This window comes from Podarcis erhardii (genome assembly GCF_964252035.2).
Source record: "Podarcis erhardii genome assembly, chromosome: 2".
In the NCBI taxonomy this organism is placed as follows: Eukaryota; Metazoa; Chordata; class Lepidosauria; order Squamata; family Lacertidae; genus Podarcis; species Podarcis erhardii.
In genome coordinates, this window is record NC_138498.1 from 25,484,516 (window position 1) to 25,497,827 (window position 13,312).

General features: G+C 39.4%; 1 protein-coding gene across 2 annotated transcripts in view; it reads right to left on the reverse strand.

Moving 5' to 3' along the window:
• LOC309334859 (cholesterol transporter ABCA5-like) overlaps positions 1-13,312 on the reverse strand; it is a 52,485-nt gene that overhangs the window by 22,184 nt on the left and 16,989 nt on the right. For both annotated transcript variants that reach the window (XM_081849502.1, XM_081849501.1), the window contains exons 9-20: positions 12,575-12,722; positions 11,317-11,485; positions 9,969-10,027; positions 9,183-9,293; positions 7,811-7,986; positions 7,555-7,674; positions 5,420-5,558; positions 5,222-5,312; positions 3,695-3,834; positions 2,387-2,506; positions 2,087-2,288; positions 19-191 (exon numbers count right to left, since the gene is read on the reverse strand). In XM_081849502.1, the coding sequence (XP_081705628.1) occupies positions 19-191; positions 2,087-2,288; positions 2,387-2,506; positions 3,695-3,834; positions 5,222-5,312; positions 5,420-5,558; positions 7,555-7,674; positions 7,811-7,986; positions 9,183-9,293; positions 9,969-10,027; positions 11,317-11,485; positions 12,575-12,722 (1,648 nt within the window). The remainder of the gene's footprint in view (positions 1-18; positions 192-2,086; positions 2,289-2,386; positions 2,507-3,694; positions 3,835-5,221; positions 5,313-5,419; positions 5,559-7,554; positions 7,675-7,810; positions 7,987-9,182; positions 9,294-9,968; positions 10,028-11,316; positions 11,486-12,574; positions 12,723-13,312) is intronic.

Here is a 13,312-nt window from a genome sequence, read left to right on the forward strand (position 1 = left end):
AATTGAAATGTAACTTACCAGTGAAATTCTGAACAAGGAGACTGCTTTTGTATTTATGATGAGTTTCATTTGGTTTAAGAAAGTATAAGTCTGGAGAAAACGTAACAGGAACCACTGCATTTTTGAAGTATTGCCGATACATATTGAACATATAAATCTCAACACCAAGGAACACTGTTAATAGCAAAAACCTGAAATAAGAAGAAAAAAGTACACGTAAAGCTGGTACAAATTAGTGTAAAGAATTGTGACCTTTAGAGCAGAGGTAGACTGAATAGCCATCATCCATAGTATTTCTTTATTTAATTTAACACAATCTGTATGCTTTTTAATTTTTGTAAAACCTCTAAGTGATTTTTGCATTGTTTTACTGGAAACACCAATCTGTCTTAAGTTTATTCAATACAAAACACATATTCAGAATAACTTGAGGATGACAAGCATGTACTCTTTCGCAGTAACAAAGGAAAGGACCTTGCTAGATCAGAACCAGGTTGACCTGCTCAAGCATTCTCTGGAAGAATACCCTTAAAACTGTATCCACTGGTAAAATTGGCTGCAATCCCTGCTCTGGATGACAAGTCATTAAATAATGATTTCACTCATCCACATACTAAAAGTACAAGCCTGTAAACAGCTACACTGAGACAGCAGTCCATGAGTATGATATCTAAGGCACCTTGTGTGGTATTTAAAAAGTTCAGAAAGGTTAAGGGGCAGGGAGTGTTATTGAAAAACTAGCATTATAGTCAGAGGGCTTATCCACACTTACCTTTTCCCTGCTCTTCCGAGGCACAGGTCTGTGCTTGTGTTTAATTTTTTATTTTGTCCTAGAGCTTTCCCCATGAAAACCCATTATTTAGTGCTCAAGCAGAGCCAATGTCAAGTTGAGTTTTCCACACATTGACGCTTGCTCCAACGGAGCTTTAAAGAGCAGGGGAAAGCTCCAGAGGATTAAAAACAAAAATGGTGCTCAGACCTGCAGCTTTAACGCACAGATCATGCCTTGAAAGAGAGGAAAGGTAAATGTGGATAAGCCCCCAGTCTCACGCAATAGCAATCTGTCCCTCTTGGAGCGTGACATGAATGCAATCACTTATTTTCCTTCCGTGGACTCCTTCTCTTTTGGATCGTTAAAACATAAGACGGAAAAGTTTCCTGAAGTTCATGTGTAAGCCTTAGGTAAGAAAACTTGCAGCCAAATGTGATGTTTGATGATGCAATTTCTTTTCAAACACCTCTATCCTTGTAAATAATGTGCACAGATTGAAATTTGCCACTTCCTCACTGGAACTTCTTTTCAAACATTTTTTCAGGATGTGGCAAGCTGCCCTCTTGAAGCGCATTAAGTATTCGCACAGATATTGCTGGCAAAGGTGAGGTGGGGCAGAAATAATCTAATATAATAAGGCTGAATGAACACACTCAAGCCCCAACTATCTCCTGGCTTCTCCTTGGCACACTAGAACATTATAGGGATCAGGAGGCATGCATACACCTCCCTTGTGTTTCTCAAGCATGCATGCACATATGTACTCTCTCTCTTTCTGGATGCTAGCTATTTGAGAAAGATTTGAGCTATTTGGGAAAAATTGAGGGCACAAGGAGAAGGGGACCACAGAGGACGAGATGGTTGGACAGTGTTCGCAAAACTACCAGCATGAGTTTGACCAAACTGCGGGAGGCAGTGGAAGACAGGAGCGCCGGGCGTGCTCTGGTTCATGGGGTCACGAAGAGTTGAACACGACTAAACGACTAAACAACAACAACAACAGCTATCTGAGTCCCAAATTTAACTTGCACTAAGAGATAAGGGAAAACTACACAGACCTTCCACTCTCCACAATGATGTAGCGTGCTGCTTACATATGTGCAGCATAGGAAGTAGCGAAGAGACTCAATAGCAATTCCTCCACACACACACACATGCTGTATTCACTATTTCCCTATCAGGTGCTGCAACACAAGGTGCCAATCTGAGATGCAACCTTCACTCTGGGCTGCGGTCTGTTTTAACCTTTTAACATATTTCCGTTTCTGACTCTCATACATTTTGGACTAAGAAACAGAAAGCCAAGATGCTTACACTTCCGTGAGTGATTTGATGTCACGTTTGAAATTAAGAAAATGAACTTTTGCCAGAGTAGAGACCTGTTTTTTCCAAAGAGACTTATTGCTTAGTACACACGATTTTGTCTCAGATAGCATTAGCAGGCTTTGCTCTAACTCATCCATAGATTTTGCATCCATTTCATCTTCAGCTTGCTCCGAGTTAAATGCACTGAAATCTAAGGAGGGTAAGAGGTTAGGCAACTTAGAATTTATCCCCCACCACCAAATCATTGATCTGTAATGTACTACAGGAAGTACTGTCATTGATTCTCACCTGTGTGGTTAATTTCAGCTTCAACTTCCAGCTTGAGGAACACATCTTCCAAGGTAGTCATGGAAACGCCATAAGAAATAACACCCAAATGGGAATGCATGTCTAGATCAGCAAACAGTGCTAGAAGAAGAAGCAGGAATAGATGTGGTAATAGTAGCAGGAGCAGCAGGAGCCGTGCTACTGCTTGGAAATAGAAATATAGGAAGCTGTCTTATACCATTGAACAATCCCTACCTACAGCAGAGATTGGATGCATTGCTGATGGATGGGATTGCTGACAGGTCAATCACCTGACATCACCGTGATGTAATCAAACCATGCAGGCAAACAAACTGGGCTTTGCAAGTGCCTGCAAACAATTTCAGCAGGGAGTTGCATCTTTACCTTCCCTCAAAGATGTTCAAGGAGACTTTGACTAAACATTAGGAATAACTTTTTGATGGCAAGAGCTGTTTGACAGTAGAATGGACTACTTCCAAAGGTGGGTGGACTCTCCTTCATTGGAAGTTTTTTAACAGAAGTTGGATGGCCATCTGTCAGGGATTCTTTAAGCTATGACTCTTGCATTGAAGGGGGTTGAATTAGATGACACACACACACTACGATTCTATGACTGCACATCATATATGGCATGAGGGGTGGAACAGGCGAGTGTGGTTTAGAGAAAAATAGCCTGCCTTGAGCGCCAAGTTAGGTATCTGGATGGGTGTATTATGTCTGTCTGCTGGTCTACGATGACAGTGGGTCTCCAGGGCTTCAGACACAAGTCTTTCCCAGACATACCTGGTGGTGCCAGAGATTTCTGCATGCAGAGTTTATTCTCTCCCGCTAAGCTTTATAGCTATTACATTTCTTGCAATCATGCTGCCTTATTTCTGTTTGCCGTTGAGTGTAACAACAAAAAAGCCTTTGGTGCCACTATTGTTTAATGATTGCATATAGCGTAACAGTTCAAAGTCACATGAAACAAAAGGTGAATGTTTTCCTTCATTTATCAGAGTGTCAAAATGTGTCTGAAATTGAGGGTTTTTTGTTGTTTTCTGGGAACTGTCTTGCTACTATATAATTTTTATTAAAAGCTTGCCAAGGAAGGAAGGAAGATTACAAAAAACAAAACACAAACCAAACATAGTTTGGGGTGTTTTGACCCATTTCACAATAAATACCATCTCTTTTCCTTGCATAGCAGGCCCAAAACCTATGTTATTTCTCTTGAAGTCCATTTTAATTTAGCTTTCCATGAATTTCATTATTTTCCTCATCTACTCTTCAATTTTCACTGGTGTTCAAAGGGGAGATGAGGTGTACCTGAAAATTTGTCCATGTCGTTAAAAGGTAAGGCATACACAAGCTGCTCTTCAGTCTGCTTTAACAAACTGGCTCCAGGGATATGCTGCTTGATCAAAAACGCTGTGCCTTCTGTGTTACAGTACCTGTCTATTTGCATACTAAGGAAAAACAAACACACACAATGTTTAATTATTTTTTACAAGGTGGGACTCTATGGTCTGTTTGTTTTTTAAGTAACAAAAGGAACATATTGTAAACCAATTTAACATATAAACTTTATTTTCTTAATCCAAATGAAAAACAAAATTTACATATAAGTATTCATAATACTTTACCTTTACCTTTATTCATAAATTATCTAAAACTCTAACAGATAAATCACAAAAACGTTTGAGATATATTCGAGAGGTGGGGAACCTTTTTTGTTTCTAAGGGTCAGTTCTTTTCAGCAGGCTGACTCTGACAGATGGGTGGGCCAATCTAGTTGTCAATCACATATCCCTATGACATAATGTGATTGACAAATGGGTTGCCCAGCCCACTTGTCAAAATCCCTTCTGCTTGCAGTGCTCCTTGCTGCAGTTCCTCCAGCAAACTTTAAAGGGGGAGGGAAACTACTGCAAAGAATATGTGTGTGTGTGTATGGAATGTTTGGGAGGAAATAAGACAGTAAATAACAAATAACAAACAAAATATTGGTGTATGTAATTTTTATTTCTCAATTATATTTTGTGGTAGTATGTTGTAATGTTTTTGTAACATAAAATCATTCAATAATTTTTTTAATTTTTTTTTTAAAAGGCTGCTTTAAATTAATATCCACGCTCCTGACTGAGCATAGGAGAGTGGAGACTGAGTGCTCTTTGCAACATTTTCTCTCTCCCACTTTTGTTGCTTCTCTCCAGCAGCAAAAAGGTAGCAGACTCTTTTTTTTTCCTTGGAAGGCTCACCGTACACTGATTCCTTTCAGAGGCTAAAGAGATGGCTTTCCAAGAAGGTCCAGCCCACCCGCTGACATCACCAATGATAGTAGCTGATGGACAGGTTGGCAATGTTTGGGGGAAATGGCTTGGCAGTCCAAACTGGACCCCCTGTTTCTTCATGCCTGATATTAAGCAAGTCAATAAAAAAATTGCGGGGGTTTTGGCGTTTGGAGGCAACTCTACCTGATACACTCAATCATATTTCCATTCAGTACTTTGTGGATGTTACTGAAATTTCTAGCAGGTATAAGCCTGCTTGATCCAATTATTATTTAATATTTTATTCAGAATGCAATCCTGTACTCACTTACCTGGGAGTAGGTGGTATTAAATTTAGTGGGAACTCTGAGTGGATAGATATAGAATTGTTCTGTCAAATGCTTTTTTATAACCTTGTGAAAATAAGGCAGTATGAACCAACTAGTGTTCATATTTACCAGGTTTACTCATTGCTATTATACTTCCAGCTAACCAAACTGGGTGTTTTTTTAAATCAGTTGTAAAATTCAGGCAAAGTGGAAAATAATGAACACACTGAAATAGACTTTCAGACTACAGATACCTCAAGCGGTAGCCAATTCCCCATTTTGTTTTAAGGAACATAGAGGAGCCAAGGCATTTCAGCATTCCTTGAGAAATCACAGCTTTCCGATCTAGAAGCAAGAACAGAAGGTACCTTCAGTTATATCAGTTCATACAGTGACAAGCTGGCCATATTACCAAACTGGTACTAACACAAAGGCCCCCAAATTGCACTTGCCAGCAACAATGTCTGCTTCTTCCATGAAATGGGTACTGAACACAGTCACTCGAGTGGATTTTCCATTTTTCAGGAGGTTCCAAACTGTTTGCCGTGAACATGGATCCATGCCAGCGGTTGGTTCATCTAAGAGTAATACCTAAATATTGGCCATGGAAAACAATGGACTAGCTATTCATTTTGAAAGTAAAAGTTATCCCTTATCAATAATATCGTTTATCATTATCATCACTTCTATCAGATATGTGAACAGTTTGACCAGATAAGATCCCAAGAAAAAAGCTCAACAACTTTTGTGTCTGGATTATTACTTTTTGAAATATGGCAACCCTACTGTTTCCTCAAGCACATTGTCTCCTGTTATTGCAAGTTTTTATTTCACGGTCTCAGTCTGCCTGCCAGTAGTTTGGGAATATACTAAAAATAAAATAATTTTTAAAACACTCTGCTTCATGAAACACATCCTGTTCAGCTCCTGCAAACTGAGAAGTCTCATACACCCACATGCCCACACTCACCCCTTATAATAATTACGACAAATCCATTCCTACCAAAAGAAACACAGTCCAGAAGTACAAATCAAACAACATCAGAGATTCTGGCATTATTCTCATTAACCTTTCCATTAGTAAAGAACTGCAAAAACTCTGGGGAGAAATTTGGATGAGAAATGTTGGCACCATTCCAAGAGCAATGTAGATGTAGTGACATAGACATTCTTCAGTGCTATCACCACTTCTGATGGACTGTGAATGGATCGTTAGCTCATTTCTTATGTTATTCTGGAAGCCATTTCAGCATAGCCATGTTGATGTGGGAAAAGACGATCAGAAGCCCTAGCCCATCGCCCACACCGTCTGGTGTTATGTATAAAAGTGCCTAAGATGCTTTCACAAAGTAGTGGGAAGAGAGCTGCAAACAACTGTGCTTGGAATTATCCTAGGAGGCTTCAGACACTCAGAGGGAGGGGATGTAATAGGCCTCCAGGCCTTGTGTTATATAGGATTGCCTCAAATAAATCTGAAGCTTAAATATGACTTAAATACATATGCAGCTGCTAAACTGGCTCTGATCAGTAACAATGAGGAAATGTAAACCAACGACCTCAATGTTGGTAACTGGAAGTTGAGGACTATATGGCAAATGCACAAAGCCATATTATGACCAATCAAATGTAGAAGTACAGATGTAAAAACAAAAAACAAAAAATGCACGCAGGTAAATATAGGTGGTTAACTCTGATAAAACATCCCCATTCCACAACAACACTTGGCATACAGTTGGAAATACAGCTCCAGCAAGGCAAGCATCTGGCTCAAATATTTCTTGCTAGATTGTCCCAGTGGCCCTGCCCACATTTCTGGCATGGTTGGTACTGAGAGATGGGCAAGCACGTTGTCAGAACTGAACAGGAAGCGACTACCTTGATCCATTTCAACTAGAACTGGAATAGCTACCCAACAAACTAGGATCTGAAGACAGATACCCCTTAACCAGGGACGCGGGTGGCGCTGTGGGTTAAACCACAGAGCCTAGGACTTGCCAATCAAAAGGTTGGCGGTTCAAATCCCCGTGACGGAGTGAGCTCCCGTTGCTCGGTCCCTGCTCCTGCCAACCTAGCAGTTCAAAAGAACATCAAAGTGCAAGTAGATAAATAGGTACCGCTCCGGCGGGAAAGTAAACAGAGTTTCCATGCGCTGCTCTGGTTCGCCAGAAGCAGCTTAGTCATGTTGGCCACATGACCCGGAAGCTGTACGCCGGCTCTCTTGGCCAATAATGTGAAATGAGCGCTGCAACCCCAGAGTCGGTCACGACTGGACCTAATGGTCAGGGGTCCCTTTACCTTTTACCCCTTAACCAATTCACAGACCAGACCTGGGGTTCAGACTGAAATCTGCATCCTTCTGGATTTCTTTAACTTTGTGAGATGCCACTATAAGACAGTCAGATGCTTCCATCTCTAGTTTCAACAATCACTAGAATGGGTGCACAAATTCGAATAATAAATATGCCATGTAACGGAGTCTATATATCTACTACTTTAGCATACAAGCAGTGCAGAGAAACACATTTCTTGTAAAGAAATTACATATTATTGCTGCATCAATCAACCATTTTTACCTTCTGGTGCTTACCTTTGGATCTCCAAGAACTGCAAATCCAACCGACAGTTTTCTTTTCTGTCCTCCACTTAGTTTTTTAGCTTGGTTATCTTTAATGGGGTGCATATCCAAATCAAGTAAAACTTTCTGGACCTTAAACCAAGGACAAGAAGTATTTCATATTAAATGCCCCACCCTTATGGCTCAAGATGGCTTGCAGACATTATGGTAGTATAATGGAATATATTTATGAAAGCATAATGGAATATGGTCATTAGCCTGTACTCACCTCTTGTATCATATCATTGGGAGGTATTCCTTTAACCGAAGCTATTATTGATAAATTCTCTTCCACGGTTAATACATCAAAATATATATCTGACTGCTGGCAGACTCCAATTACCTTCCTTATATCTAGCATTTCATCTATTTCCGAAACTCTACAGCCATAAATCGATGCAAATCCTAATGCATGAAAAGCAAGAGCAGAAATGTTAACACTGTGATGGCTACCAGCGTAGAACATATATCTAGAGGCAGCTAGCCCAAACCTGAGGCAGAACACCCCCAAAAGTCAAGGTGTCTAACATCGCTGATTTGATTTTGAAATAAAAGCGATAAAAAAATATTATGCACTACCACCAACACGCACACAAATCAGAAAACATTAGAAACAGTACAGCCCTTGGAACTGATTTGTAAAGCTGTAGAGAAATGAATGCATGCCACTAAAAAGTTGGAAGCAGACCCTCAATAAGAATGATGCTGGATGCCCAAAAAGTAACCTCTGAAAAGCAGGGATCACAGACCTGATCAGAGAGAGGAGGAACCTTTTGAAAGAGAGCTGAACTGTTCTCCTGCACACTGCTTGAAATGAGGAATTGCTAAGCTTTACTGGCTTAATTAACCATTACTACTGGTTTGCAGCTGTGGAGTCACAGAAGCCTTGGGGCCACCATCTGCTGTAGTCCTTTATTGCAGCACACCTCAGCTGCCGCTGCACTGCAGCCTCTCTGCTGTGACCTGCTAGCTGGATTTCATTATAGTGGAACCTCAGAAGCCGAACACCTTTGAACTTGAATGTTTCGGCTCCCAAATGATTGAAAACCAAAAGTGATTGTTCCGGTTTTCAAACAATTTTTGGAAGCTGAACGTCCAGCGCTTTGGTTTTCGAACTGTTCCAGGAGTCGAATGAACTCCCAGAACGGATTAAATTCGAAAACCAAGGTATGACTGTACAGTATTGTAATGCTCTCAAATTATGCATCTATGGGCCGAATCCCTTAACTGACCATGAGTAAGACCTAAGGGCACAAACTTCCTTTTTTGGCATAGATGGACCCTGAGAGACAGTCGAATGAACTAGACTAAAATATATTTTTGTATCACTCCCTACATTGTTAATCTCTTGTTGATCCACTATTATTTGAATAAATAGCACTGCCTGCACACGTGTGTATGTGTATTGAGAGAAGGCTTCTATTCAAACATTCAAATGTCCCAGGTTTCCTGAGTGGGGTCTTGAGTCAGAACCTACATTAAGCCCATCCCAAGGGTTACATATTTCAAAACAAAAACCACAAAATAGGCTTCCAGGGGATTTCTTCCATTAATGCTCTTTAAGACAAGTGCAAAGAGAACAGAAGTAGGCACATATTTACCATCAGAAGGTGGGGACAATCCACAAAGAATGTTCATTAATGTTGTTTTTCCTGTTCCACTATGTCCAAGTAATGCTGTGATCTGACCCTCATAAATGTCAAAGGATAAACCTAATAAGAAATGAAACAGGAAGGGGATTAATTAATGGCATTATATAGTATTGCTACAAGCTTCAGGAAGTATTTAGCCACTGCTACATAGAGTACACTATCAATTACTCTTAAGAAAACCCCCACCATTAACAGAACATTTAATATTTAATAAAGCCAAACACAGTTGTGTACAGATTTTATTTTGACTGATGTTTCCTTATCGAGATATTTACTGATTACAGATGAGTAGTCAGTAAAGAGAAACTCACCCACATACTATATCATTGCTCCCATTGGCCATGTTTGCATTGAGCCTTGGCCTCATGTGCTCCGATTTTCTCGTCTGGTTTGGTCAAGAGTAAGAACCCCAGTTTGAACAGGAGTGCACAGTCCTAAGATTTGGTGCAGCTTATTTCTCCTTCATCACGCAATGCTAAACCATGGTTAAGTGTGTGATTTAGGTAAAGCAAAAGCAAAATCTTCTGGACTCACCCTGCCTGGCACATGGGAGGAAAAGACAGAAGTGCGCAAGCCCAAGTCTTGCTGAAACTCATTTCTGCTAGTGCATGTTGTGCTCAACCATGGTTTAGCATGACATGCAAATAGTCACTGTCAGAAAACAACAAACAGGCAACACTTAAAGAACAAGGGTTCACACTTGTGGCAGATAGCTGAAAACCTAAGAAGTCTTACTTTTCAGGGCCTCCACAGTTTCACCTTTTTTAATATATGATTTCTGGACATTATTGATTCTGAAAGAAAAGATAAATTTATTTTCAAAAAGAAACACAGAACTTTAGGGAAATTTACCAAGCAAGAAAAATCAAAGAATACGCAGGTACCACATATTTATATTAGCTTGAATATTCCTGTTTTGGTTTACAATGCAAGGTGACCTTCATATTCAAAAGTAGTACAATGCTCCTGGGAAACTATGCCATAACCCCTTCCCAGAAAGAAAGTACCACATACTTTTCCTGAACATATTATTTGACTATGATTTCTTCCAGAGTTTGATCTCTCAAAAACATTTTGAGAAATGGATGCAACGAGGGGGAGTCTGAACCACAGAATACAGTGAAAAAGATGAAATGGAACATTTCTAAACCACAAATACCACTTTTTGCTATTTGGCTTCCTGTCAAACTAAGGAAAATATGGGTAAATGGCACCCAAGGTTAATTGGATTGAATATGCCTCACTTCTGATTGAAACTAAGCTGGTTCCTACGCAAAGACCTACATAGGTGCTTAGCAAAATGACCTTCCTTGCCTCAATTGCAAACTGACTAGTCAACATGCAACAGAGATTTGTACATGCAGTGACTCCCTTGTTGACTCTTATCAGGAAAGAAATATTAGTGCATGCAACATGCAACATTTGCATCTTAAGCAATACATGGAGCTTCAGATCACTTGCACAGGTACTGGTCTACAATGTATGTTTTGATAGAACCAAAACTGATTAACACTGTCTTTTCTCAATATGGACTTTTTTTTCTTTGCCAATAATATCACTTCACGGGACAATGACAAACTATATTTGCATATGAAAACTATCACATTGCTCCTCTTGAGTGTGCATAATAAAACTGACAAGTTAATTATCACTGCATGCATACTTCACACAGCAGCCATGTTTGCGTGCAATGTTAAGCCAAGGACCCTGGCTTAATAAACCATAATGTACATGCAGAGGATTACTCAACTCTTTCCTCTTCCCTTCACGTGACCTAGGAGTGTGGTTTGTTTATCACTAATGAACCAGAATTTGAAAGTCAACAGCAAGCCTTGATTTAAGGCTGCCTACCAAGAGTTGCTTGTTAGGGAGAAATGAACAACACTCCTGCATTCAAATGTCAGGCTGAGCTGATTTGCTTGCAGCAATCGGAAAGTGTGTGCATGCTGCTTGTACACAAAATTATTTATTAAGCCAAGGTTCTTTATCATTTCATGCAAACACAGACAGTTTCTTTCTAAGTGCAAAAACAATTAATAACTGACAATAGGTTCAAGTTAAACTTCAGCATCATCTGTCATACCTAATAGCTTCTCTTCCCTGGAATTCAGAAGATATAGGCTCAACAATCTCATTGAATTCTAAGCTTCCATTAATGCTGCTTTCATACAATTCCTTGTAATTTCTTGTTCGCTTTACCCAAAATGAGGGCTTTAGGAAGAAGAAAAAGCTTCGCCGCAATCCGTATTCCCCTGGGGGTAAAAAAAGGTGAGAAAGAATCTGTAAACATATGGATTACACAGTATAATTACATGTTTGGACTGTTGTCTGTTTATCATTTGCTAATTTTTAGACTTGTGCAAACTATATCCCTTATTTTGTAACCCAGGAAATCTTCCTGTACTACAGACTGGCATGTAATTTTTAGCATAAATTACAAATACATCTTTGGTGCCACAGACATACATACACACTATGCACAAGTTGAAATTCTGCTTTAATTTTATATGGATGTGCTATTTATTTCTGTTTATTTCTTGGCTCCAAATCTAAGGAGGTTTGGGATATAAAAGTTTTGCATTTAAAATGCCCATGATTAATGACCATTTCTGAATCCTACAGGAGTATTAGAGCAATAGCATAGAATAGAATAGAATAGTAAAAGACACATTCAAACTTTATGACTCCTAAGCTTTTCTGTATTTATCAAAACGCTTAGGCACCCAGTCAATTTCAATTTATGATGTGTAGATGTATGACTTGTACCACGCTTAGGAATAGTAGATCATGTATGCAAATTATAGGCAAATTTCTTTAATTAACACAGAAGATACTAAAAGCGATTTTGTCAAATAGAGTTCAGCCAGTGATAATAATAGTTGTCCATTCAGATTAGGATGGTTTTATTAAGCACAGACAGATATGTGGGTGATTTACTATTATTTATTAGTAGACCAGAAACATATATACCAGAATTATGAAATATGACTTATAGTTTGGGTAGTTTGGGGTATATGATTAACAGGTTCCAGTCTGCATTAATCCCAGTGGGGATTTTAAATCACATACATTGTATATGAACTGGCAATTTCGATAGTGCCCAGAGGTCATAACATATCCAGACATTTTGGTTCTGCGACATATCTCCCAAATGATTAGAATGAATTTAAAGAGGTTGAGAATGAAGATTTCTAGTATGGGCACAATTTCACTAAGGATGATGATACACTTAAAATGAGTATTTCACCGATACAGTATAATATGCATTACAATACTTAATATGTAACCAAAGCCTTGATGTTGTTCAGGTTTTCTTGTATTTTTCTTTGATTCTAACATACCTGGAATCACTTGATCGAAATAAATCCCTAGGAGCAGGTAAAGCATACTATCAAGGGTCAATAGCGTATAAGCAATAATTAGTGGATAAGGGCCATGAGTTATATGTGAGAAAATAGCTCCTTCTTCATAATCTTCCAGATGCATCACCTGCAAACACATATAATTGCAGCTATGTGACAGCATTAGTTTACTAAAATAGTAAGGTAAATAATGTAACACTATATAAATATTGATGATGATCATCAAGTTGCCATCATATGTAGGGGTGATGGGGCAAGTTCCTCATTTGGGCAGACAATTATTAGCTAAAGCGGAGAACATTCAAGCTATTCCCCCTCCCACCCCCAGTCCTAAATTATTAACTGCTGATCCCCTGTGAGTACAAAACCCTCTATATTTCATGGTTGGTAAGGCAGCAAAGATTGTTGAGGAGTGGGATGTCATTTTTCTGTCTCCTCTACCTTTAGAGCAGTTGTGGCCACAGCAACAGGAGGGAAGGTTGAATGTGTCTGTCTCTCTCTCTCCCAACCATTATCCTCCCACTCTCTTCCAGATCTTCCCTTTCCTGAATCCCCGGGAAGCATAATTTCCTCCAAAGACAAAATGACCAAACTAACATCAGGGTTTCAGAGACATGGAATGCTACTGTGGCAGCATTCCAGACACCAAGGAAAGCGGAAGAGAAAAAGAAGTGGGGAGGTAAGTTCACTGTTACCACCATAGCTGGTGGATGGGAG